Source organism: Heteronotia binoei, chromosome 18 (assembly GCF_032191835.1).
Source record: "Heteronotia binoei isolate CCM8104 ecotype False Entrance Well chromosome 18, APGP_CSIRO_Hbin_v1, whole genome shotgun sequence".
In the NCBI taxonomy this organism is placed as follows: Eukaryota; Metazoa; Chordata; class Lepidosauria; order Squamata; family Gekkonidae; genus Heteronotia; species Heteronotia binoei.
In genome coordinates this window covers 23,743,681-23,770,637 of record NC_083240.1, presented here as the reverse complement: position 1 = coordinate 23,770,637, position 26,957 = coordinate 23,743,681, and the positions used below count along the sequence as shown (strand labels likewise).

At 43.9% G+C, this 26,957-nt stretch overlaps 1 protein-coding gene across 2 annotated transcripts in view; it reads right to left on the bottom strand.

Moving 5' to 3' along the window:
• HIP1 (huntingtin interacting protein 1) overlaps positions 1-24,198 on the bottom strand; it is an 87,443-nt gene extending 63,245 nt beyond the window's left edge. For both annotated transcript variants that reach the window (XM_060258810.1, XM_060258811.1), the window contains exon 1: positions 23,979-24,198. In XM_060258810.1, coding sequence (XP_060114793.1) covers positions 23,979-24,155 — 177 coding nt within the window. In that variant the 5' untranslated portion in view covers positions 24,156-24,198. The remainder of the gene's footprint in view (positions 1-23,978) is intronic.
• Between the last annotated feature and the right edge of the window lie 2,759 nt (positions 24,199-26,957).

Below are 26,957 nucleotides of genomic sequence, written 5' to 3'. Positions count from 1 at the left end.
ATGCAGGAAAGAGAGATGTGCCAATACACTCTCTGACCAAGATTTCCTAGAAGGCCTGTCAGAGATTAAGACCACTTGGGACTCCCAGACCTCATAAAGCACAGCAGCTACACTCTGCAATCTCCTCTTGGTTAGTAACTGTTTTACAGCTGAGGACAAACTAGCCGTGATCTGTGGGTCTGCTGTCACCACATGGAGCACTGTGCTGATGCAACATACAAGGCTCAACAACACCAGCCAACAAGGGTAGGGTAGAAGAGGCAGTGAATCCAGAGGAGAAGCTGTTGGCAAACTACCTTAAAACTTCAACACATATGCATTTGTTATATCCGGATTATAGCATATAATATTCATATAATATAATATAAGATTCAGCAGAATTTAATAAACACTTGCTGCCTTATATTGAATCAAACCATTGGGTCCATCAAGGTCAGTACTATCTACTCTGACAGCAGCTTTCCAAAATTGTAGGCTGAGATCGTTCATATCACCAACTACCTGACCTTTTAACTAGGGTTGCTATGGATTGAATGTGGGACCTCCTGAATGCAGAGCAGATGCTCACTACTGAGCCACAACCCTGCTCAAATGGACAGTGGCTGCAGGTTTCTTTTGGACTTGGCATCAGCTCTCAGCTGGCCCTGTGGCCCTAGCCAAGTGCCATCTCCCTCGGCTTCAGTTTTCCAGCTGAAGAATGGCAACATTAAATACCCATCTTTCATGGTGGTTGCAAGGATGAAGAAGAAAAAACCACACAAAGCTTTGTACAACAACAGTCCACTCCTAAGCACTTCTAATTAGAATCCCACCAACTTACCTCTCAGTCCTAGTAAATGCATTTAAATTATGGCCAGGATTGTGCCACGGTAAAGACACTTTATTTCAGTTCAGATGGCCTCCAAGGTGACCGGATGAATCTTAACATCTAATTCATCTTCATTCCAGATATAATGTTGGAACTTTCAAGTCCACCTAATATTCTCTTGTTCTTTCCCCACCAATTTTGGGAAGATTATACCAAATGCAGTATGTAAGGAGAGACAATCCAAGTTAGGACTATTAAAACAACCCAGGGGCCAGTCAGCCAATGGCAACAGGTATAGGCTTAACCGTTGTTTCCTCTGGTTCTGCCACAGGCAGGGTCCAAGAAGCAGCACCACTGGGACTCAGTTATGTCTGCTTCTGGTTTCCAGCAGTCATCCAAGGCCCCTTGTATACCAGGAATCTTCCAGCAAGAGCGAATCCACCCCTGTAGTTTAGAATTGCTTCAATGCCCATTGTTAATTCCTGCTGTGTTGTGCATTTCACTTTGAATTCCTCCCTCTGAACCATGGTGCAGGACCACTTTGCCAGTAGAAATCCAGGTTCCTTGCTGCAACAAAGGCAAGTCTTGCTGGTCTGCTGTGTGTTATGCACAGAATGCAATTCCTTTTAAAAGAACTAGCGGCTCATTAGGGTTTTAGAGTTTCTCTATGAAAACACACATTTATCTATCTGTTCACAGGCATCTCTCTGGGCCAGGCTGGGATTCTACTGTCAAATATCTTCTCTTGTAGAAAAGAATAGCACAGAACACTGTGGGGCTTGGGTATTGGTTGTCCCAAGCTCCAGTAACTAGTCATCTCTTCCCATCGGGAAGGGATGCTAGAATTAGCACACCAGCTGACTGCTAAAATATTGTCAAGAATGCCACTGCACACGTAGCATACTCCATTTAACAAGAATCATACAGGTATAATTTGCTAACGAGGAGTAAGGGAGTGTGAGCCCCCATGTCCTGCAGCACTCGAGGCAAACCCAGGAGTGTAGCAAAGCATCTCTCTTCCTGGTCACCTTGCAGTCATCTCCAAATATGGAAAAAGCCTGCTGCCCATCCAGCATGACAGCCTTCAAAACTTGCCTTGTGTGCTGTGAGTTTGGTTTTTATCTGGCAAGAACAGGGTCAGCTTAAAGTTTTAGTTTTGTAAAAAAATAACAACATTTTAAAAGAAATAAAAGGAAAGGAAGAAATGTTCAGAGAATTATTCACATTTCTAGAAAGCTTGCTGGACACCGTTAAGGTTTAACATTTTTGTATATTATTTTATTTATTTATTTAGGAGGCTTATATCATGCCCTTTCCCATAAAGAGGCTCAGGGCGGATCACAACATATACTGACAATAAAAACCTACGATTCAGAGCTAAAAACAATGCATTAAAACTGAACAAAATAAGAACAATAGAACAATACATAAAGTGCATCACAGGCAGGAAAGACACATTTTAGAGAGTAAGCAGTTATCGGCCTAAAAATAAACTGATGGTGGTGATAATAGATAAGATAGCACCATAGTAAGTGTGATGTTGCAAAAAGGGAGGCCAGCTGATGGAATAGTAGCTAGAATAGGATGGAATACACTGGAATATATTCCATTGTTTCATAACTATTAAACTTTTGTTAATGATTATCACCAGTTTTCAACCTGTCAACTGGTTCCCACCCTCCCGTTCCAATAAAATGCCTGAATAGTCAACTGGCCCATCCTGGGGGAGGAGGGGGGGTGTCATTTCTTCTTCCCACACAAAAGTAGAACTGAGTTTTCACAAGTGAAGACTTCCCCTTGTAATGGCAGTATAGAAATCAGACACAGAAAAGCCTTTTTAAGATTTATACATTTTAATCCCACCCTCCCTCGAAGGAATTCAGGCAGGCTTGCATACTTCTCCCCTCCTCTACTTGATCTTCACAATAACCACACTGTGAGGTAGGTAAGGCAGAGGGTGTATGCCTGGCTCAGGGCCACTCAGTGAACTTCACAGCTGAGCAAGACATTCAACCTAGGTCTCTTTAGTCTGAGTTCAACAGTCTAACACCAGTGCATCTAAGCTGGCTCTCAACTGTATCCTTTAGTAGGGAGTTTCATTTGCTTTACAGACACCCAGAAAAGCCTCTGATTCCAGGAGTTAAGATGCCATCTGCACTGCCAAAATGTGCAGGGACAAAGCAAAGGAAAAGCTAAGAGCTCTTGGAAACAATCTGTGTGATCAAGGATGAAGTGCATTGAGTGCCCTTCCCTCTCTGGCAGCAAGGGCAGGCAGAGAACCTATTCTTGGATTATGAGAACACTGCAGAAATCTGCCTTGTGTTGTCAAATCTACATCTTGCCTTTTTTTAAAAAAAAAGGGAAAGAGAAACAGAGGCAGAGACCTCATGCCGTAATTATTGATCCCTAGCTATTTTTAACGTCCTTTCACCCAGGCTGTTCTTGTCAAACAGTCACAATTCTAAGCTTTACACAGAATCAGTGCAGAGAAAGCAGCTGCTGATTCAGGCACCATTTTGGTTGAACAATTTCTCTGGAAAGAATAAAGTAGTGTGGGAACTGAAGGACAGAAGGAAAATAAATCCTAAGATAAACATAGCCTCTTCTTCCATTTTACCATTCCTATTTCACAAGCAGAGAGCCATTTCTTCCCCTAGACTGGTGGATGCAGAGAACCAAGCACACACATTTGGGGGAGGGGCTCATGTTGCCATAAGGGATTCTTTGAAATTCTCACCCTACCCAGCTAGCAGAAAGATGCTTGCCTCAGAGGATTCAAGAGGGTCCCAAAATCCCTGCAAAATGGATCCAACCCACAGACTGTCAGTTTCAAGCTTCCTATAATTTCTGTACTCACCCACAGATCTTCATCTCCAGTACTTTGGATAAAATTTAGCACACATATATTATTGCCTCATAAGCTGTATTCTCCCTTCCCCATTATATCATCTTAACAACCCAGTGAGGAAGGTAGACAAGGCAGGGAGAGAGTCACTCATCTAAGGCCACCTAGTAAATTTCATGACAGCGGGAATCTGTGAAGTCTTCCTGCCTTCAGGTTCAACACTTCACCCATCATACAACATACTTTCTCACCTAAGTATAAAATATTCATGATATACTGAGTCCTGATGTTAATTTTTTTTTTACCATCCCAACTGCACAAATCAGCAAGAACATGCCATGTGTACAAGGATTTAGTAATACCCCTCTTCCGTCATCAGATTTCTTCTTTTCTCCCTGGACCACAACAGGGTATTGTCAATAGATCCCTTGTAGAAGGGATCTTTCCCACACCTCTTAAAGAGGCTGTGGTCCATCTCCTCTTAAAAAAAACATCTGCAAATCCGGCCGTATTGGCAAACTATCGGCTGGTATCAAACCTTCCCTTCTTGGATAAGGTTATAGAGCGGGCAGTGGCAACTCAGCTACAGGGATTCCTGGATGACACTTCCGCACTGGATCCATTCCAGTCCTGCTTTCGACCAGGTCACAGGACAGAGACAGTTCTGGTCGCCCTCATAGATGACCTCACGCGACACCAGATCGGGGCGGCTCAGCAGTGCTGTTATTATTAGTTCTGTCAGCCGCATTTGATACGATTGACCACCAGCTACTGACTAGCCGCCTTGCCGATGTGGGGATTCAGGGGTCCGCCTTACAGTGGTTGGCCTCCTTTCTCCAAGGTCGGGGACAAAGGGTGGTGATAGGGGAGGAATCATCCCAAAGGCACCCACTTATATGTGGTGTGCCATAGGGTGCGGTTCTGTCCCCGATGTCATTTAACATCTATATACGCCCCCTTGCCCAGATTGTCAGAAGGTATGGGCTGGGATGTCACCAATATGCAGACGACACCCAGCTCTATCTATTGATGGGTGGGCAGTCTGACTATACCTCGGAAAATCTAGACCTGGCTCTTCAAGCTGTAGCATCTTGGCTCAGGCTGAGTCGGTTGAAACTGAATCCGATGAAGACGGAGGTTCTCTATCTGAGCCAGGGTGGTCTGGGGGGGCGGGGAGATCCTTCTGCCAGCTCTTGACGGGGTGCCACTAATACCGGCCCCTAAGGTCAAGAGCTTAGGTGTGCTCCTAGAGTCCTGTTTTACAATGGAGGCCCAGGTAGCAGCCACTACCAGATCCATCTTTTTTCATCTTTGGTGACTGTGGCAGCTGGCCCCTTTCCTGGAGCATAACGACTTAGCAATGGTGATCCATACTATGGTCACCTTGAGAATAGATCACTGTAATGCTCTCTACACGGGGCTACCCTTGACGCTGACTCGGAAACTACAGCTAGTGCAGAACACTGCGGCACGGCTGTTAATGGGGCTCCCTCAATGGGAGCACATTCAGCCAGTGCTGAAAGAGCTGCACTGGCTACCTATTGTGTTCCGAATCTGTTTCAAGGTGTTGGTATTGACCTTTAAAGCCCTCTATTGTCAGGGGCCTGTCTATCTATGGGACCACCTTTCTCTGCTTGTTCCTCAGAGAGCACTGCGTTCAGGGACAAAAAATCTACTGTCCGTCCCTGGACCAAAGGAGGCTAGGCTTTGTTCGACACGGGCTAGGGCCTTCTCGGTGGCAGCACCAGAACTGTGGAATGCTCTCCCGGAGACCATAAGGGCCCTGCAGGATCTTTCTACTTTCCGCAGGGCCTGCAAGACTGAACTGTTCCAACAGGCCTTTGATATCTAGCCAGGAGACGACTGCCATCCCACATCATTATAGAGCTATTATGTGATCACCATCAGAAAAGAAGAACTTGCTTATATTGCAGTGGTACAGCACCACGTAATGGTTTTAAATTGTAGCTGTATTTTATTAGTTTTAACTTGTAAATATGAATGTTGTTAGCCGCCCTGAGTCCGCTTGCGGAGAGGGCGGGATAGAAGTTTAAAGTAAATAAAAAATAAATAAACATTTGTACTTGGGAGCACTTCCACATAAGCAGAGCTTTTTTTGTAGAAAAAGTTCAGAGGGACTCATTTGCATATTAGGCCACACTCCCTGACATTACCATTGTTTCACACACCATTGTTTCTATAAAAAGCCCAGCAGGAAGTCATCTGCATATTAGACCACACCCCCTGACAACAAGCCAGCGGGAACTGTGTTCCTGCTCAAAAAAAGCCCTGCACATAAGTATGGAATTACAGAAGCTGCCTTGTTTTTCCCCTGGCTACTTTAGTACTTAGAAGCATTTGCAAGATCTCTGTTCCGCAGAACAGAAGAAATTTGGAGGGATTCAGTCATTGGCCACACCCAGCATGCGACAACTCATTCACTTCATCAGAAGCCTATAGGCATGTTTGCACTGCAAACCTAAATGAAGTAGCAGAGAGTCACACGAAGAATTGGGGGGGGGGGTAGTTTCCACAGTTTTTTGAAGTGTTGAACTGTTAGCCCTTGAGTATAATCTCAATAGCTTTAATTGTTAAACCAGACTACTTTGGGCCACATCTGTTTTACAAATTTGAAGACGTATTACCACTCCCCTCGGGCATGCAAGATATGCTTTGCCAAAAAGAATTATCTTGGAACTGGCCTCGAGAACACTCCACCATTAGAAATTCCTGATCCACAGAGACCCAAGAACGTCTTGGAATGCTGCCCCAACAGATGTGCCAGCCTTCAGCTGCCATCTCTCATAGTGCTCTTCAGAGAAAATACTGCACACTCATAAAGCCTCCATTTCAACATTATACCTACTACACAGGTTTATTAAGCTGGCGTTATCTCTCCAGCTAAGAGAACTCTATGATCTCTCCAGCTGAGCCTTGGAAGGCCTATGAATTCCCCACTCCTTCCCTCCCAAATCAATTTGGCACTATTTCTCTACTCTCCCTAATAGGATTACAGCAAATGAATTATTCAGGAAATATTCAATAGTATCAATTCCTCACAAAGTCCCTGAACTGCAGCCTTTGAGGCCACAGACTGTACTGGCTTGAAAAGGAAACTCAGCTGCCTCCAGGAAGCAAACAGAACTAGAGGAAGTTGCCAGCTGGATGGGGGGCAGGTGTCCTGCTCCTTTAATAGAGGTCTAATGCATAGAAAGGAACTCTTGAAGCTTTTCATGGTATGAAGTTAAATACAACTACCTAAACATTGCCTGCAGGTCATACCAATATTAAAGAGACAGCTACAAAGACCAGTTTAATAATTGGCATCCCTAGGCAACACCTTAGAGTGGCCCATAAAAGTGTGTCACGAGCCTGATTCCACACTAAGCAGCAATAGCCAACAAGATGTATTTGTTGTCATGTCCAACATGATAGCTCCTCTATGAGAGATCTGAACAGGAGGAGAGCTTGCAGGACAATGTGTTTAGTACAAATGGGCACCGTTATTTCCAAGAAAGAAGTGACATATTTCTGGTCTCAAGAGAGCTTCCACTTTAAGACAATTCATGCCAATTTCAATTGGATGAGGCAGCTGTGGACAACCCCCTCTCCCCAGTACATAAGTCATCAAGAACTTGCTCTTTTTACTCTGCACATACCAGAGAGGCAAAGAAGTCCCAGCTCTGGGATTAGGGAGAGGGCTCCTTCCCCAGGTTCCAGGAAATGATTCATTTTATTAACAAGGGGCACCTAGAATCAGAAGGAGCCCTTGTGGCATACTCCCTCTTTCTCCTTTAAGTGCTTCTCTCCTCAGCTTACCCACACATTTCAGGGTGGAGCTCCCTGATTAATGAGATTAATTCAAGTTAATTAAGTGGATATTTCAAGCAGTCCTTTAAAACCAGACTAGACAGCCAGACACATGATAAGCAGAGAGATTTCTAGGAAGAAGCATAAGGGTTTCAAGTGTGGTCCTGAGTCTGACCAGTCCACCTTTTCCAAATCCAGTTTTTGGACTCCTTAGTAATGGAAATCAACTCTTACAATTAAGCACTTCTTTTGCTGTGAAGAAATAAATCATGCATCAGTAAAAGATTTGTAATCTAAGAGTCCCCCGGACTTGGTGCTACTGAAGAATCCATAAGCTCATGCTGTGCATGGAGTGCATTTTATTAGCTTTGCTCCATTCAGATCCTTTCCAAGAATGCAAGTATCTGGCAGCCATTGTCTATGCTCCTGTAATCTCCAGGACTGGTCCAACACTTCAGTAAATGGAGAACACTGCCTGCCCCCAGTGGGAATAAGGTGGTAGGACGATATTCAGCTGAACCTTCTTGAGTAGCACTGGCTGCCTGCCAGCTTCTAAACCCTGTTCAAGACTTTGACTTCAAGAAGTACCCTTCCCCAAATGAGGCACTCTACAGATTCCATCTTTGAGGAGAGAGAGTTCTGCGAAAGTACAGAAAGGGGGCTTTTTAAAAGCAGCCCCTCTCTGAAAAGCTTCAGCTAGGGAGCTGGCTTCTTGACCTTCAGGAAGAAGTGCTTTTCATTTTTTTTTGAAGAGCTCCAGAGGATTAGTCTACATTGCATTGTTTAGACATGCTTATTTTACCGGAGCATTGTACTGGGGATTGTCTTACATATTTATTGCCAACTTTAATGGTCCGTAATTGATTTCCAACCCAGATTCAGACTCCAGCAGGTCTCCAGAAACACTTTCATTCATATAACTCTCCAAAGCCAGTACATGATACATGTTGATCAGCCATTTGGCTTACCCTAATTCCACCTAAAGCAGCATTACCCAGTCATTCATTAGCTCAAAATGGCTTTTGCCTCATTTTTGAAGCAATTTCTTCAGTGGAAGAAGGATAGGCTGGAAACTCCATCAAAAGTGAAATCTGAGCACAGTTCAAGAGCTGCAGGGTGGCTTGAGGCATCTGGCTTTTGAAACTGAAAGAACTTGGCTCTAATTCATCCCCCCTCGCCCAGAACAGCAAAAATGTTATGGGAGCAGGGAGAAGAAGAGACGCAACATTACATTCCAAGTGAAGAATGCACCTTGTTGACTTTGAAAGAAGGTTTCCAGTAGTAAGCCACAAATTCCTGTCAATAAGAACAGAAGATAAGTGGTCTGTGGCTTTGAACATCCAGGGCCCTACAGGCTTCCCTGTTCCTCCATGGTCATGAACAGATACTTGGAAAGCTGACAGACTGCAAGGGTTTTGACCTTCTCCATCCATGTTTGTCATTAGTGAACCTCTTTCAACAGGCCAATTGATTTTACTCTTGACTGCCTCCTCCTCTTGGGAACAGTCTAAGAAGAGACAATGGAAAAGGAAGAGCTTTTGCCAAGCAGATCCATGCAGCCAGAGTTCAAGTTAGTGGCAGGCTAGCAAGAAGAACTTCTAACAGAGCAGAGTGAGCCTATACATGTGTACATACAGGACACAGCAGAAAAATCCCCTCAGTTTCATTTATCCACAGGTGAAGTGTGTCTTACATGCTCAGATCTTCACTGCAGAAGGCGATCCTTTTCCAGTAGCAGAACACTTCAGTTGAACATGTTGTCTCTGATAATTTCTTTTTGCAAACAAACAGGGAGAGTAGAGGTCAGAGCAGGAAACCATTTACAACCACTGCTTCACATTCCTTTCAGAAAACACTCCCTTCCTACTTAGAACAGGGGGAAAATAGCCCTGAGACATCCTTAAAGAAAAGGAGTTGTTTTATCGACACTTGGTAATCTGAGAAAGCAGAGGTTTTATAAAGGAAACATTGTTTGGTCAACTGCTATTGATGTTTTCGCAGCATACAGACACTGGATCAGAGAGTCTCTTCTTAGCCTTAGTAGCAGCACTCAGTCCAATGCATAACCTTCCTTTAATCTAACCCCTTCTCCATTTCAATGTATCTAGTCTGAAAGTACACAAGCATGCAGCAAAGAAAAACTGGAAGTTTTGCCACAGCAGCACAGAGAACAAAGACCTGCAACCTGAAATACTGCTAACAAAATCTCATCCAAATATGGGAGGCTGTAGGTGCCAAACATAATTCTCCTAGGGCTTTGGCTAGTTGCTTCACCACATGATTTTATTTTGACATTTCTGTTTCTAGCTCTATTGTGCTTTTTTTCGAAGCTTCCTTATGTTTCCATTGATCTTCTCCTTGCAGCTTGCGCTTTAAAATGATGGTGCCATTTCTATTGAGATAGGCTTTTTTTTTTACAGCAATCTGATTATTGCAGGGCTTCCAGCAATGCTTCTACGCCCATGGTCCTTTGAAATGAGTTTTAGAAGCTCGGCTTTATTTTAATTACTGCTTTATGAATGTTGCTTTATTTAAACTTTATAAAATACATTGGGCACTATTTGTGAAAAGTGCAAGATCCAACTGTTTTAAATAAACAAGGAAGCAGAAGCATGCCATGCTCTTGCTTCACCAGTGGCACAGAGTTGGTCTCACACCACCTGCACCCCTCAATGCTAAGCACAGTGACAACTGATATACCATGGGGTTTTGAATGTCCTCGAGAACAATGTTTCATGAAGTATCTGGAAGGGAAACGCTAGACTTGGCTACAGAGCCAAAGCCCTTGGACTCCTTCAAGGAGGAGGAAGAGGAAGAGTAGAAGACTGGATTTATACCTGAGCCTTCACTCCGAGTCTCAGAGCATTTTACAATCTCTTTCCCTTCCTCTCTCCACAGCAAATACCGAGGTAGGTGGGGCTGAGAGAGCTCTCAGAGAGCTGCTCTTGAGAGAACACCTCTGCAAGAACTGTGGCTGACCCTAGGTCACCCAGGAGGCTTCATGTGGAGGAGTGGGGATCAAACCTGGATTTCCCAGATTAGAGTCTGCACACTTAACCACTACACCACACCGGCTCTCTCCAAAGGACTCCAAACATAAGAAGGAGGCCAAACTGAAGAGTACGCGAGAAAGGGTCTTTTTGATTGCAGCTCCTGGTAGAACCAACTACCGGATGAAGTGTGGGCCCTGCGGAGTCTTGATCAATTCCATAGGGCCTGCAAGACTACCCTTTTCCAACTGGCCTTCGCTTAATGTGGATTTTAGTCTACTATATATGGCCATCATAAACTACCGAGAACATTTAGAACATAGCACCGTAAACGTTAGTTTTAATTTTTATGGTTTTAATTATAACGGTTTTAATTAGCAAATTATATATTGTACTGAGATAATGTTTTATATTGTAATTTTGTATTTGTTATATTGTGTGAGCCGCCCTGAGCCTACTTCGGCAGGGAGGGCGGGATATAAATAAAATATTATTATTATTAAGTTTAGGCTTCACTTTGAGGCTGTTTTACAAGGATTCATTCGTTTATCATTCATCCTCCCCAGCGTGTACACTGCAGGATCCTAGCCCTGCAATACTTGAGGGCAATACGTGGTCTCACACTGCCCTCATCCTTCTGACAATTCAATCTGATCTGTTGAACCAATGAAGTCTTGTTGCCAACAACCCATTCTCCCATTCTGAGAGAACTTCAAAATCCTCCAGAGAATCTGGCCCAAACAAGATACCTTTGAACTGGCACATTTCACTCCACAGCCGCAAACTCTCAACTCTCCTGAACTCTCTGACCTATGCCCTCTTCATCCATTCCATTCATTTGAAAGACGCCCCAATCCAATGTAAAATCCCAATCCAATAAAGAACATGGAACTCAAACAAACTTGCTTGATTCACACATTTTGCTCTGCTTTACAAAGAAGGTGGGCAGTTCAGTAAGAGAAGCCACCAAGCCAAGCATGGGACCTTTGCACTGCAATTATACAGTCCTATCCCTAGGCAACTTATTATGTTTGCCAGAAATTTAGGTACCACATAGACGGGAAAGGTCTCCTGTGCAAGCACCAGTTATTTCCAACTCTGGGGTGACGCTGCTTTTTCACAGCAGACTTTTTACGGGGTGGTTTGCCATTGCTTCCCCAGTCTTTTACACTTTCCCCCCAGCAAGCTGGGTACTCCTTTTACTGACCTCGGAAGGATGGAAGGCTGAGTCAACCTTGGGCCGGCTACCTGAATCCAGCTTCTGCCGAAATCGAACTCAGATCGTGAGCAGAGAGTTCAGACCACAGCACTGCAGTACTGCTGCTTTACCACTCTGTGCCACGGGGCTGCTGATACCACATAGGCAGAGAGACACCTAAAAATCTGTGTAGCTAGAAAGGGAAACCCAAAATGTATAAGGGCAGCAGAGAATCACAGCCACAGATTTGGAGAAGCAGGACCATGAAAGGAAAAGATTTATACCAATGCCACTTAATGCTTTCTGTGCATCCTCAAGACCAACTGTTCCTAGATTTGAAGTTCTTGTATTCAATATGTACAGCTGCTTCAGCAGAGAATCCTAAGGTGCCTGAAATATGGCCCCCAATTTGGGCATTAGTAGCAGTGATCTATTGCCTTCTACTGGTGAGAAGCAGAACCACATTGCTGGACTGCAGGAAGTCCCAAGACAGCTGGGACCCTTATGGTGAGAACACCTGCATCCCAAGAGACTTTCTCTAGAACTGAACCCAGGGTCACTCAAATCATCATGTCCTACTGAGAATCACTCAGAAATAAGCACCACGGGTGACTAAATGCACTGCAGCAGAATATTCTTAGGAAAACCCATGTAAGAGAAAGGAAATGATGCCATTAGCTACACCACATAGAAGGTTAGCTTGGATCCAACTGTCCTCTGCAGAGCTAATGACAAAAAAGATGCTTTTAAGAGCAGATTGCACTGGATGTCTACCAGTCTCCTGAGTTTGGAACAGCCCAGGATAACTCTCTAAATGAGGGTCTTTAACTACCCACTCAAATCATATGCCACTGAAGAAAAAGATAAGCCATACACTATATGGGAAGAAATACTTCATGTTCTCAAGTGCCCATCTTAAACACTGGTAACCAGTTCCAGATTTTTAGGTACAGTCCTCCATAAAGGATGAAGTAGTAGTTCAGATTACACAACACCAGATTCCATTTCCAGGGAGCCTGAACTTGTGTAGCCCTACAGTGAGTATTTCACCAATTCATGCAGCAGAGTTAGGCTTCAGCTGCAAGAAAGGCAATTAGAGGGAGGGTGTCACATTTTGCCATGTTTTATCTCTGCCTCCCCCCTCCCTCTAAAGGTCAGGACTAGTGGCATGCAACAGTTCTTTTAGATGCCCTTGGGTTTCAGAAGCCTGAACGATTCTGAGAAAATGGACAGAAAGGCTGGAGAGTCTGAATGTCCCTTGTAAAATCTCTTCCTCGTCATTAGAAATATAAGCACATATCTGGAAAGATGAGAAACGATCATTGGCACAATGAAAAGAAGGCATTTCTTGTGATCTGAAGCACACCAAGCTCTAGACAAAACTTCACATGGATGCAGGCTACTCTAAACACTGGGTATACAAAGCCCTCTTCAGCCCTTCATTCATTGATCCTTTATTTATTTAAGATCCAGAGAACAAACAGCATTATAACAACAGGCTGCGTAGTATACACAACATAAGCGTAAACATTTAAAAATAAACATTTTAAATTTAAAAGCCTTCCTATACTTGCTAGGTGTTGATGGACTGAGTTATTGCCTTCCTTATTAATAAAAGATTCACACAGAACTTAGCCACTTTGATGGAGGTCTCATTTGAGTGGTCTGCAACAAGGAGCGATGTGTAAAATGTGTCCGATCTGCCTGGGAACTTAGATAGAATGGGGTGAGATGTATGGAGTACATGTCCTTGTAGAGTTTACAATGTAGCAACATATACTGAGCCATTTCAACTATGCTGGATCAGCAGGGGCAAAGACACTGGGAGTGCAGAATGTATAGGCATCTGTAGGTTATGTGCAGCACTGGGGGCAAAAGATCAAGCCAGGCCAAACTGAAGGCTCTGTGGAATTTGGGGAATTCTATTATATTAGTTTGCTGGCACAAAGTTCCCCCACTCTACTTGTCTCCTCATCCATGAAGGAGATGTAGCAGTCCCTGCTTGAACAGACCCCCTCCATGTACACCAGAACCACAGGTATTAGGCTGGCAGTCTCTTTAGCCAAAATAACTGTATCCTGATTTCTTCAAATAATTGCCCTAACCTTCCCTAGATGAGAGCTTGACATTTCAGCTAAGGACCTCTCAAGAACATTCCTTCCGAGAAAACAGGTTCTTTCAGCGCTATTAAACCTGATACTCTGATATTATCAGAATATTATTTCTGCTGTTATTTCTGGACAGTATCAGCCTAGAAGAGCAAAGTAATTGTGTACAAGTTCCAAATACACTTGGCTTTCCTACACTCTAAATAATTAAGAATCCTGTTGAGACAACTCCTGCTAAAAGAAATAATAATGTTGGACTAGGGGGATCTAGATTTAAATCCCCAATTTGGCCACAGAGCAAACTGAATAGGATAGGCCCTGTCATTCTTTCTGTCTGATCTACCTCGGGGGTTGCAGTGATCAATAAAAGAACAGGATCAGCCTGTCAATGCACACCTCCCTGAGGTCTCTGGAGGAAGAGACAGAGATATAAGAAGAATGAGCAAACGGCTCTGGACCAGAAATAAAAATTCCAGGCACCTTGTCTTGAACTGCCTTGACACATTCACACTCTTCCTCTGTCCACAACTACTTTCCTGCTAAGGAACCAGACATAAAAGGATGCCACTACAAAACAAGCAAGCGAGACAGATTTGTCTTTTATGCAGCCTTAAAACCCACAAGTTGCCTACATCATCATCAGTCCAGCTGCAACTTCGGACATTATAACACTTGTTCCAGGCAATATCAGCTACCACAAATGCCATTATGGAGTCACAATAGGAAGTTTAGCTCAGAATTAGTGTCCTCAGGCCATCAGCTTACAAACACCTATAAGCAAGTCTAATCACTAGTCCACCAAGATATATCTTGTTTCAACATCTAATTAATGGACTCTAGTCCATGAAAGATCATGCTAGAATTAAGATGTGTGAGTCTTTAAGGGACCACAAGACCCTCTATGATGCAAAAGTGCATAGACGATAACACCTGGCTAGCATGAATCCCAAATACTAGAAACCTGTCTCATTAAGAACCTATCTACAGTGTGCCAGCAACCTCAATGCTACTCTAACTTCTTCATTGTAGCCAAGAGACTCTAGACCAGGGGTAACCAAACTGTGGCTCAGGAGCCACATGAGGCTCTTTCACACATATTGTGTGGCTCTCAAAGCCCCCACCACCCCATCAACTAGCTTGCAGAAGGCATTTCTCTCTTTAAATCACTTCTTCAAGCCAAGCTAACCGGCAGCTTGGAGAATGCATTTAAAGTTACTTTCTTTCTACTCTTCCCTCCCTCCCTTCTCTCAGACATCTGATGTTTATTCTATGTGGCTCTTATATTAAGCAAGTTTGGCTACCCCTGCTCTAGACAATGAAACTACTCAATTTAAGCAGGTACACCATTCAAGGTGAAGATGATCCCCAGAGGTCAAAGATATGCATCCACAAGTCCATGGAAGCTGCCTATTAAAATACAGTACTTACTTTCCCCCCTCACAACAGAGAATTTTACAAGTCACACTCTTCACTTGTTTTTCAACCATTGAGATCGAGCATGTACATTCTAGACAAAGCAAAGTCATTTGCGTCATATCAAAGGGAATTTTTAAAACCAGTTGCCCTCCTAACCCTACTGATTTTGGTTTACTGCAAGTTGCCTCATTTCTGTATGGTAAATATTTAATATGCCATCTTCTGCTATGCTACAACTGATAGCTGTCGACACCAGCTGCTAGAATAATGGAGCTATTCGCACAGCAGCTTACAGATCAGGCTTTCAAAGCTGCAGTCCTGCTACAAAGGAATTAGGTCATCCTGCAAAAGCGAGCGCCAGGCTGTGAAATCCACATATTAGGAAGGCAACCCCTAGGGACAGAAAATGAGAAACCACCATGGGGCTGACACTGCTGACCCCAAATGAGAACAGTTCGTCTCTGCTGCCTTTCCGCTATGTTAGCAAGCAGATGCCATCTCTTCTAATACCTCCACCCGGCACCATTAGCCCATGTTGTCAGCTCTCCAGGGTCTCAGGCACACAAAGGTTTCTCCCAGCACCTGCTACTTCAGAATTTCCCAGCTTCTGTCCCTGGGCATCTTTAATGAAAGGTAACTGGAGATACCAGTGACCAAACCCTGGAAATTTTGCAAGCAAGGCAAGTTCTCTGCCACTGAGCTACAGCCCCTCCCCCCCTTCATTCCTTGAATGGTCGATTGTCTCATATCTGTAGCCGAGAAAGGGTATGTTGAGTGATCTGTAATGTGCGGGTTTAGAATTTTATATAATTACACCTGCCCATGTATTCCCTACATCCCTTCGGTCCTATGGTTCATAATTTTTTCCTTCATATTCTCATTTCTATATAAGCCCCTGGCTAGTATCTGGAAACGAAGTTCTAGTCCATGGAAGCATATGCAAGAATAAAAATATTAGCCTTTAAGGTGCTACAGAACTCCTCTTTAGTGGGCCTAATAGGAGACCCTCTCTTGCAGCCTAAGCCCGTTATCTAAGCCTTCTGCTCTAGCCCACTAACAAAGACCGTGCTAATCCTTTGCCTCTCTCAGTTCTGGAACCAGCAGAGCTTTAGGCTTAACTTCCCACCCCTGGTTCTCATGCCTCCTCCCCATACATCCCTTTGTTGTCACCGAGCTGTGGCTCATTGCCCATATTGCATCAATTTAAGACTGTTCTAAAATGATACAGTGCCAAGATAAGGCAGGCTAAGCACTACAGGCACTTTGTTCTGTCAGCTGGCATTGGGTTTGAATCATTAAGCAACTGGACGCTAGACAAGAAATCCTTTGGGGGTCTCCAAGGTAGACTAAACTAACAAATGTTTCAAATTAAGCTGGGGAATAGTGGTACAAATACAATTAGGGGAAAATATTTTACATCTCAACACACCTTGTTTAAAGGACATGGCGTTTGATGGCTCTGTAGCCCACCCTCCACTGTGCTTTGCATTTTAATGTTCTCTGAAAAGGCTGCTTATAATTTCTGCATCTTTGGGAATTGCATTATTCATGTCCCAGTTGCCAAAGGCAATACTAGATGCAGAGGAAAATGTGCACCTGTTGTTAAATGCATATGTGGAGAGCCAGTTTGGTGTAGTGGTTAAGTGTGTGGACTCTTATCTGGGAGAACCAGGTTTGATTCCCCACTCCTCCACTTGCAGCTGCTGGAATGGCCTTGGATCAGCCATACCTCTCACAGAGGTTGTCCTTGAAAGGACAGCTGCTGTGGGAGCTCTCTCAGCCCCACCCATCTCACAGGGTGTCTGTTGTGGGGGAAGAAGATAAAGGAGATTGTAAGCCGCTCTGTGACTCTGATTCAGAGAGAAGGGCGGGGTATAAATCTACGGCCTTCTTCTTTCTTCTTCACCTCAGGGAGAGGTTGTATGCCCATGCATCAGTAAGCGCAGCCCTCCAGTTACCTGATGCTGGGGCTTAACAAAGGGGAGTATCCTCATCCTCTCGGGAGCTTCCCTAAGCCACCTGGCTGGTCACTGCTCCAGACAGAATGCAGAGACAGATGGACTACTGATCTGACCCAGTAAGGCAGTTTATATTTACCAAGCAGGCTTGAACCTCATCATCTCTAGGATTAAAATGCTTTGCTTAGCCTGTTGCAGTTAATGAAACAAGAAAGGCAGAGTTTGTAAGCTGAGCATTTCCCCACCCACCTCAACGGTGGGCATTCAGGCTCGCATTCTGGAGACAGACACCTCTGCAGGGAAAGGCATAATGGCCAAACCGACAGTAGCTGAACTAAAAACTGAAATGTCTAGCTTTCCCATGTCATCACTTGCCAGTGACAAAATCTATTTGTCTTGTCTCCGCTGGTGTCACCATGATTCTTTAAATAGCTGTTTGGAACAAATATAGCTGCAGCACTTTTGAGAGGACCTGATTTCCTGTGTACAAATTTAGCTTCTCAGCAAAACTGATGGAAGACTAGTTTCAACAGAGAATGAAGAACAGGTGGCTGAGGGTTTTAAGGCTTTAAGTAAGTTAGTGTTGCTTAATTGGTTTGTGGCCTCCATAGCACTGGTTTTTCAAAGAAAATAGACTAGATAAGACCCAGAAAAACAATGTGCCCAAGATGAAATCTTTTCTTCAAGGCTGTTCCAGGATAGCCAGTGCTGACTCCCCAACAAACAAGACAGTCAGCAGTCATTCTGAGGAGCAGGCTTTTTCCTAATGATTTATACCCTTGCTTCAGCAAGACACAAACACCTTAATGGCAGGTCCCTGAGTGCAAGCATGCATATGCACAGATACCTGCAAACAGCTTTAGCTACAAGCAGCTTGTTTAGCATGTTCTACTGGCTAGATTAGCCCTACGAGAGCTGCCTCTCATCTTCATATAGCTGCAGAGAGACAGCAGCCAGGCAACTGCATGGGCATATAAACAATAAACCCTACCTGCTCAGCATCTCTTGCTCTTTCATAATCTGAATTATCTGGAGCCAAGAGATGCTGCTGAAGGCAGCCATTCACTAATCATTTATTTAAAAGCAAAGTCAATAATTACCCATTCCCTGTTGACCACTTGTGCATTTATATGTTTTAGCCAGGGTAATGTGGCTACAAGACCACATTTTCAGCATAGGGACTAAAGGCACATGATGTAGGAACCTTGATGAAGCTAGGCAGATCTGGTCACAATCTGGATGGAAGACTGCCTGGATAGCATTTGTAGCCCTGAAACATGCTACTCAGGCACCAGGCCTAGCCAATCAATCCCTCTCTGGGTGTCCTTGGCCAATGACACTCTCTCAGCCTAACCTATGTAACAGGTTAAGTCAAGGAAAGGAAGTTAAATCAAGGAAGGAGAATGATATAAGCCACTTTGGGTCTACACTGAGGAGAAAGGGGGGTATAAATGAAGCAGATAAAACAAACATACCAACCACACATTAAGTTCCTCAGTGGAAGGAAGGAAGGTGAGACATAAACACAACAAAGTGCCACCATCATTCTTACTCCTACATTCTGTCTTGTGAGCCAGACAAATGAAGCAGTTTTTATAGTAACCTTTCATCCCCAGAGGGTATTCACCCACCCACAAGGGGAGAAGAACAAGAAAAGAAATACAAATACCTTCTGTCAGCCTTCCCACTTCAAACAAAGCTAACTCAGCATTTTCTGCAAATAGCACCTGTGAACAGCCAGAATTAAGGCAGCATCCTCATGCCTCTTATGGTCTTGTTCTGTCCTCCTACATACTCTCTCTTGTTCAAGGTTTTCATTATCAAATAATTGCCAAACTATGCAGAAATTCCATTAGCCTATACCAGGGATGGCCAACGGTAGCTCTCCAGATGTTTTTTGCCTACAACTCCCATCAACCCCCGACAGCATGGCCAATGGCTGGGGCTGATGGGAGTTGTAGGCAAAAAACATCTGCAGAGCTACTGTTAGCCACTCCTGGCCTATACCTGAACCATGCAACTGCTCATTGCACTTCCTCACTCTTTGCCTGCTGTGGACAAATGCAGGAAGAAAGGGAGTATACAAAATCAGGACAGAGAAACTCCAGACTCGATAGGCTTCTTACAGCATTCAACCCCCTCAACAAATGCACCGTGTGCAAGTGCTTGTGTTTCATGGCAGACTTATTGATGTTAACAGAAAGAATTCCATGGGCATCAGGGCTGAACAGCAAACAATGGCAAATCCCCATACCTGAAATTTGTTTCTTGCAGACTTCCCCTCCTAGACATTGTGCTTGGATTTTTAAATATATTTCTGTACAGCTACAGAAACCAAGCAAGCCCAAAACAGCTAAGGAGCCAATTATGCAGCTTTTCACTCCAAGGCACAGATTTTGTATCAATTCATGAGAGGACAACAGCTTTTTGTGGTGTTGTTCTGCTGATTTCCTCTGCTTGACAGCTGCAAAAAGGAGAATAACTGCAACTGAGTAAAAGACGAAAGGAAAGGAAAGGAAAGGAAAGGAAAGGAAAGGAAAGGAAAGGAAAGGAAAGGAAAGGAAAGGAAAGGAAAGGAAAGGAAAGGAAAGGAAAGGAAAGGAAAGGGGGTGATTTCAACTCTTCTGGATGAGATGTTTTCATTTTGTAGAAAATTCATAAGTATTTAGGAGAACAGTGGGGGGGGGGGTGGTTTAGAAAAATGTGATTCTTATTTCATAGCCCAAGAGAGAATCCTGAGGAAATCTTTAATCAAGGTGAAGGAAAATGGCTGCTACACCAACATGGCTGCTAAACCAACATCTTCTAAGGACAGAAGATTTATTTTATTTATTTTATTTGATTTATATCCCGCCCTACCCCACCGAGGCGGGCTCAGGGCGGCTGTAGTTTCCACATAATTTTTTTTAAATTCTGTACGTTCCTTCCCCCCCCACACACACACTTAACTGCTTCTTCTCAATTCACTACTATCCAGTCTGCCCAAATGTCTCACTGCTCTGTCACCTCATGCTCAAGGCTGTCCCTGGTCTGAGGCTGATCTTTTCCAAACCCCTCCGCTCCTCCCTTGAAACTTTGCTAGAATCTCTATCATCCAGGCCACAACTTCATATCAATTCTACCCCTACTCAGCCCTTCAGACTACTACCTTTCCAGAATAGAATATTCTATTTGTTCTGTAAACATTTACTTGCCGCTCTTGTACATAACAGTAAGGGGGAAAGTAAGGTAAAGTACAATCAGCACAAGGTTCTCTTCCATATGATACACATCTGCACTTTTCTTACGGAAAGAAACAAATCCCAAGACCAGCAACAGAGATTGAAATCTCATCTGGAAAAACCTTTATACTTGGTGGTTAATGAAATACAAACAGAAGAAAAGGGGGACAAATCATTCATGTATATGCAAAGGATAAATACTTGTAATGACATCTTGGATTAAAGTAGAAGATGCTATTAACAATAGACTTAACTAATTATGTTTTTTTAATTAGCATAAATGTCAAAACCATTGATGATGCAAGTCTATTTCTCACTTTTGCTAAAAATATTTGACCACATTTCACTAGATCTTTTCTGGCCAGACAATCAGAGTGACAATTGAGAAACAGCCCCTATTGTTCTCTCTTCCCACACAGTACCATTTGCCAAGCTTTTGGCATTATTTCTCAGTCCCCAATCCAAACACAGCCCAAGTGTGCATTCATTTATTTAAAACAAATCTACTAAAATATTATTAATACATTTTTATCATGTTCATCTTCTTTTACACACACACACACCCATCCCTGGGAGGCAGAGACAGGGACAAGTATTTTCTGCTTATGCTATTTAGTTATGTGCCATGTACATTAACTATGCAACCCCATGGCGCAGAGTGGTAAAGCTGCAGTACTGCAGTCCAAGCTCTCTGCTCACGACCTGAGTTCGATCCCAGCAGAAGCTGGGTTCAGGTAGCTGGCGGCCTGGCTCAAGGTTGACTCAGCCTTCTATCCCTCTGGGGTCAGTAAAATGAGTACCCAGCTTGCTGGGGGGAAGTGCAGATGACTGGGGAAGGCAATGGCAAACCACCCCATAAAAAGTCTGCCGTGAAAACGTCATGATGAGATGTCACCCCAAAGTCGGAAACAACTGGTGCTTGCACAGGGGACTACTTTTACCTTTTACATTAACCATGCCATCTATGTATCTAAATGGTCATCTTCCAAAATTTTTCCACTAGAGTGACCAAGTAGCAGAACTCTGAATGGATCTTCTTCAAGGTTTTGTACAAGGGCTTCCCTTGCTTACAGTCAGTTTCCTCTCTTCTCACAACCCAAAGCAGCCTCTCATCAGCTCCAACGGTGTGGAAAGAGAGCCCATAAGTTGAATAAGGAAGAACCAATGGAAGAAGATTCACATACACCTCCCCAGTCAGGTGGGATGAAACTAAACCCACTTCTGGGTGGAATCTATGCAAAACAGGATTCCACCTAAGACTCCCACTTAAGGGTCTCTCACTGGGCAGGGCAGAACCCCAGCATCTTGACATTCAGTGAACTTAAAGGCAAGGAGAAATGTGAATGATTTTGAATTTTTTGGGCAGGGTGAATGTCTAGGATCTTATGATAACAGGAAAACCACATCAAGAAGGGAAGACAAAGAAATACCATTGTGCTCAGAATGAACCTCTGTCAACACCATTCATTTAAGTCAGCATCAGGTCTGACTTATTTCAAAGCTTCACATAACAATTCCAAAGAGCAGTGCAAAAATAGAAAACACTGCAAACAAATTAAAACAAGTTTTATTGCTAAAGTCACCCCAGCAGACTCCCTTTGCATTCATCTACCTATAAGCATACAAGCAACAGGGGCAGAAGATGCTAAAAGAAACTGTCACTATCAAGGCAGAGAATAATCCACATTATTCTCCTAAAAATACATGGTGTTAGCTATATATAATCCTCCTATGCATTTTTAAAATACATATTTTATCTCCCGCACACAAATGATGCATGTGCTGACAGAAATATACCATACCATACCAAACCTTTAATGGCATAATAGATTCAGATAAAAATACACAGAATATAAAAATTTAAACATTGGAGATAAAATCAAAATAAAACCGAGCTTACAGATACATTCAAACATGGTCAGAATTAAATTTAAGGATGTCAGCCAGAAATTTTGCCACAGCCTCACTAACCACCCCCTCAGTATCACTCAATAGATAATAACAGGGTGGCAGAATAGACAAATCTGGAGAGAAAGAAAGCTTGCCAAATAAATCTTTACGGAGGTTATGGTAAAAAGAACAATCAAGCAATATATGCTGGATTGAGTCAGGGGTATTCGCTCCACAGGAGCAAAGTCTGTCGGCTAAAGGGACTCGCTGATATCTCCCTTGTAAAACTTTGGAGGGAAACGCGTTTAGTCTGGCCAACATAAATGCCCTGCGATGACTTGGAGTGGTTAGGTCTGATAGATAATTGGGCATTTTGCCACAAAAAGCATAAAGACCTAAGGAAGCTGGAGAGCAAGTATAAGGGAGAGTTGGCCGTAATTTCGTTTCCTCCAATTCCCACAGTCTCAGTTTAATACATCTGAAGATATATGACTCTTCAGAGGTAGAAAAATCATCTACCTCTAACAGTATAGTGGTCAGACTGTCAGAAAAAAAGAAGCACTTACACTTTCCACAATTTCAAATAAATAGTTTAGAGGAGCTGTTCTTTATGCAATTTAACGTCTGGTTATTTGAACTGATTTGTCTTAACTGTGATACTGTCTCCCAATTTTTAGTTTTGTACGTTTTAAAAGAATGTCCGTTTTAAAAGAATGTCCGTAGTAGTTGTCACTTTTGTTTGGAAAGCCACTTGGCAGAGAGAATCAGCAAGACAGAAATACCATATCAATTTATTTATTTAAAGCAGTCTTAATCCCATACCCTTCTTCAAAGGAGCTCAGGACAACACGCCTGGTCCTGGCCTCCTCCACTTTACTTACGTAACAACTCTATAAAGTTGGTTAAGCTGAGAGAATGTGACTGCCCCAAGGTCACCCAGCAAACATCACAGTGGGGGGGAGACTCATGGCCCATAGCTAAAAGAGGGCTCTCACCAGGTAAAGCCCCCTCCTCAATTTCTCCAACCTTGCTAGAAGATTTATTGTCCCATAGCTGCTCTGGTAGGAGACGGGGGAGGGGGGTGGGTGGGACCCTTTTGTAGGTCAAGCTGTTTTCCTTTCCCTGCTTGCTGACAGCTTCTAGCTGTTCCAGCTAGAGGTGTGACTTGACCATTTCCAGCCAGGAAGGTCATTAGCATTTCTAAAGTGTTGCTGGGCTGAAGAAAACTTAGTATGCCGTAGGCAAGACCTTTTTTCAGCATTGCCGTCATTCCCCATTCATTGCAATGCTCAGAGGCATCGTAAATATCGCTTGCATTTTTTTTTTTTTACACAGTGCGTTTTCTGTCAGATTTCCCTGGAAGTAAGCCCCACTGTCCTAAACTACTGCACCGCCCCCCACCCCCAAATCCTGGCTATGGGACCTGAAAAAGTGTGAATAAAAGTCCTTTCAAACTCCCACTGCACGAATGTCGCGGTCACAGGTGGGTGCCTAGCCGGTCTGGCACCCTAGGGAAGGCTGACTTCTGGTGCCCCCCTCCTGCACAGATAACGTCAATGAGTCACATGGGGGGCACTCAATTTGTTGCCCCCAGAAGGCCGGCGCCCTAGGCAATTGCCTAGTGGCAGGGGTGGGTGGGCGCGAGAGGAGAATGCGCTTAGGTCACCACGCGTCACTCCCCTAACCTCTCCCCTCCCCCTCCATAAGTTTCCTCAGGCTCCCTCCCTCCCGTACCTGCCCCCTTTCGAACGCCTCTCTCTCGCCGGCGTCCACCACACCCGTCCCACCGACAGCGGCAACTGCTCCTCCTCCGGCTGGGACCGAGGCCGGGCTGGAGAGTCCGCGGCGGCTCAATAAACCCTTGGACAGCGGGTTAGAGACGGGCCTGACAGAACCCCCCGGTCGCTCCATATCCACAACAAGCTGTCAGGCGCCTCGCTCGTCGGCGAAACGGCGCTCTCCGTCCATTGGCCCGCGCTGGCTGCCATTCACCACCGCGGAACAGCTATTGGACAAGTGGACTGCAGGAGGAGGTGTCTCAAGGCCCGCCTTTGGAAGACTCGCCCCGCCGCCGAATTAGCCTCGCCGCTTGTTCTTTTTGTTCATTGGACCGTGAAAGGGATCGCTCGTTGCTATTGGGCAGACGAGGTGCCACTTGTGAATGAGGTGGAGTTTCAAATCCTGATGACGCCTCCTTCTTTCCCGCTCTTCTCCTGTCCTATATGGAAAGAACTTTAGACACGCCCCCCAAGATAGCCACGCCCAAAGAAGGGAAATGGGAAGGATCTGATTTACAGAGGTTGCCACTCGCATCCCTCAAGAGCCTGTTTAGAAAGAAACAAAATCCGGGGTGCAGTTATACCTTTTAACGGTCAAAATGTTGTATTACCGTAAGTTTTCTTGAATTAGGCTTTACTTGATTAGATGCAAGCTTACCTGCTGGGAGTGGGACCCTTTGCTCCAATCCGGCAGTTCTGATGAGTCCCAGCGTAGTTAATAGTAGAGCAAGGGTGGCCAAACTTGCTTAACATAAGAGCCATATAGAATAAATGTCAGACGTTCGAGAGCCACAAGACATGAACGTCAGATGTTTGAGAGCTGGAAGGGAGGAAGACAAACAGATGGGGAAGGGAAGATGAAGAGGTGGAAAAAGGTAACTTTAACTGCGTTCTCCAAGCTGCTGGCTGGCTTGACTTGGAGAAGTGATTTAAAGAGAGAAATGCCTTCTCCAAGACAGCTGACAGGGCATCAGGAGCCACACAATATGTGTGAAAGAGCCACATGTGGCTCCCGAGCCACAGTCTGGCCACCCCTGTAGCAGAGTGTTGGATCACGATCTTGGAGATGGGTTTGGGATCCCTACTTTGTTCTGGGGCTTGCTGGGTGATGATGGGCTAGTTGCACACTACGACTAATCTACCTTACTGGGTTGTTGTGATGATAGTTGTCAGAAGTCTTATCTGGGGGGGGGGCGGGCCTGGCTCAATGTCAGAGCATCTGCTTGGCATGCAGAAGGTCCCAAATTCTTTCTTTTTTTAAATTTGTATTTCTAATTTTATTAATTGATGTTACAAAAATAAAAAAGGCAATCAATAATCAACATATGTACATGAAATGAAGATCGAAGGTGGTTGAATACAAAAGGAATGAAAAGAAATTAAGTTTCACAGATCACATCGTTATATTTTGTCAACCCAATTTTATATCATTTGCATAAAAATCCTCCACTTCCAGTGTCTTGTGACCAATCATATAATCTCTCTCATTTATCTACCGCTATTTGTCTCGATTTTCCATTTAGTAAAGCTGTTAAAATATCCAATTCTGCAATATTCAATATTTTCTCTTATAGATCATCCATATTTGGTACATTCCTTTTCTTCCAACATTTGGCGTACAAAATTCTTGCCACTGTTACTATATGTACCACTAAGTGGCTATTTTCTTTATCAACTATTTGATTCGTTATACTTAATAAAAATAATTCAGGTTTAAATGGCATCACTGTTTTTAAAATCCCTTGTAACATTTCATGTGCTTTCATCCAATAAGACTTTGTCCTTTTACATAGCCACCAAAGATTTAAAAAGGTGCCTGGATGATCTTCGCATTTCCAACACATTTTAGAGGTTTTAGGGTATATTTTAGCTAATCTACATGGTATCATGTACCAATGATGGAACATTTTGAACAGATTTTCCTTGAAAGTTACAGATTTTGTAATTCTACAATATACTTTCCACAATTGTGGCCATTGCTCTAACTCAATGTTGTGTCCTAGATTCTGGTCCCAAATTCAATCCCTGGCATTTCCAGTTAAGAACCAGGCAGTAGGTGATATATGAAAGACCTCTGCTTGAGAATCTAGAAAGTGGCCGCCAGTCTGAGCAGACAATACTGACTTGATGGGCCAATGGCTGATTCAGTATAAGGGAGCTGCATATGACCAAACTGCCTTTCCTGCTCTGAGAGATGGCAGGATTACCAACTGAAGTTGCCCAGAGAACACTGGGATGAGCAGTCTGAATATGCTCAAAAGTACCTTCTCCATTGGTACTTCACATGTTTTTGGGATCAAAGGCCTGGCCCTAAAAACAGCTTTGGGGATGAATCTTGGCAGCCCCAGATGTGACAATGATCAAGAACCTTAGGATAATCAAACTTAGTATGCGACTTTAGCTGTCTGGTTAAGCAGTGAGTAACTAGCACGTGACAAGTCAAGGAAGTTTTTGTAAAGAAGAAAAGAGAAATGCATCCTCTGAGCCCCTACCCCAGCCATCAGTATATCACTGGTCAAAATTGTTATTGGCTGTGCAAGCTCACCAAGGCCACCTCCTACCCACCCCTTCCTTGTCTCGCCACCTTGTCTGTCCTCTCTTCTCTAAATGGGCTGCTTGGAAAGCTGCCCCCTTTGTTTGGGGCCTGTCCCAGACAGGGCTAATGGACTTTGTGCCACCACAGCTGGGCCTGCACAAAGCAGCCAATTAATAATTGAAATGCTGGAAGCCCCAGAGGGCTGCGGCGGGAGGGAGGCCAAGGAAGGAAGGCAGAGCTGCATGTCACTTCCAAAAGCGAGAGTGTGCTGGGCCAGTTCTAGAGGGCACCTCTTTCCTTTCCTGTATATCTCTCCTCAAAACCTCCCTCTTTTGCAAAGTTTCTGCCTCTGACCTTTTTTTGCCCTTCTCAGCCAGAATAATTGCATTCATTCATATC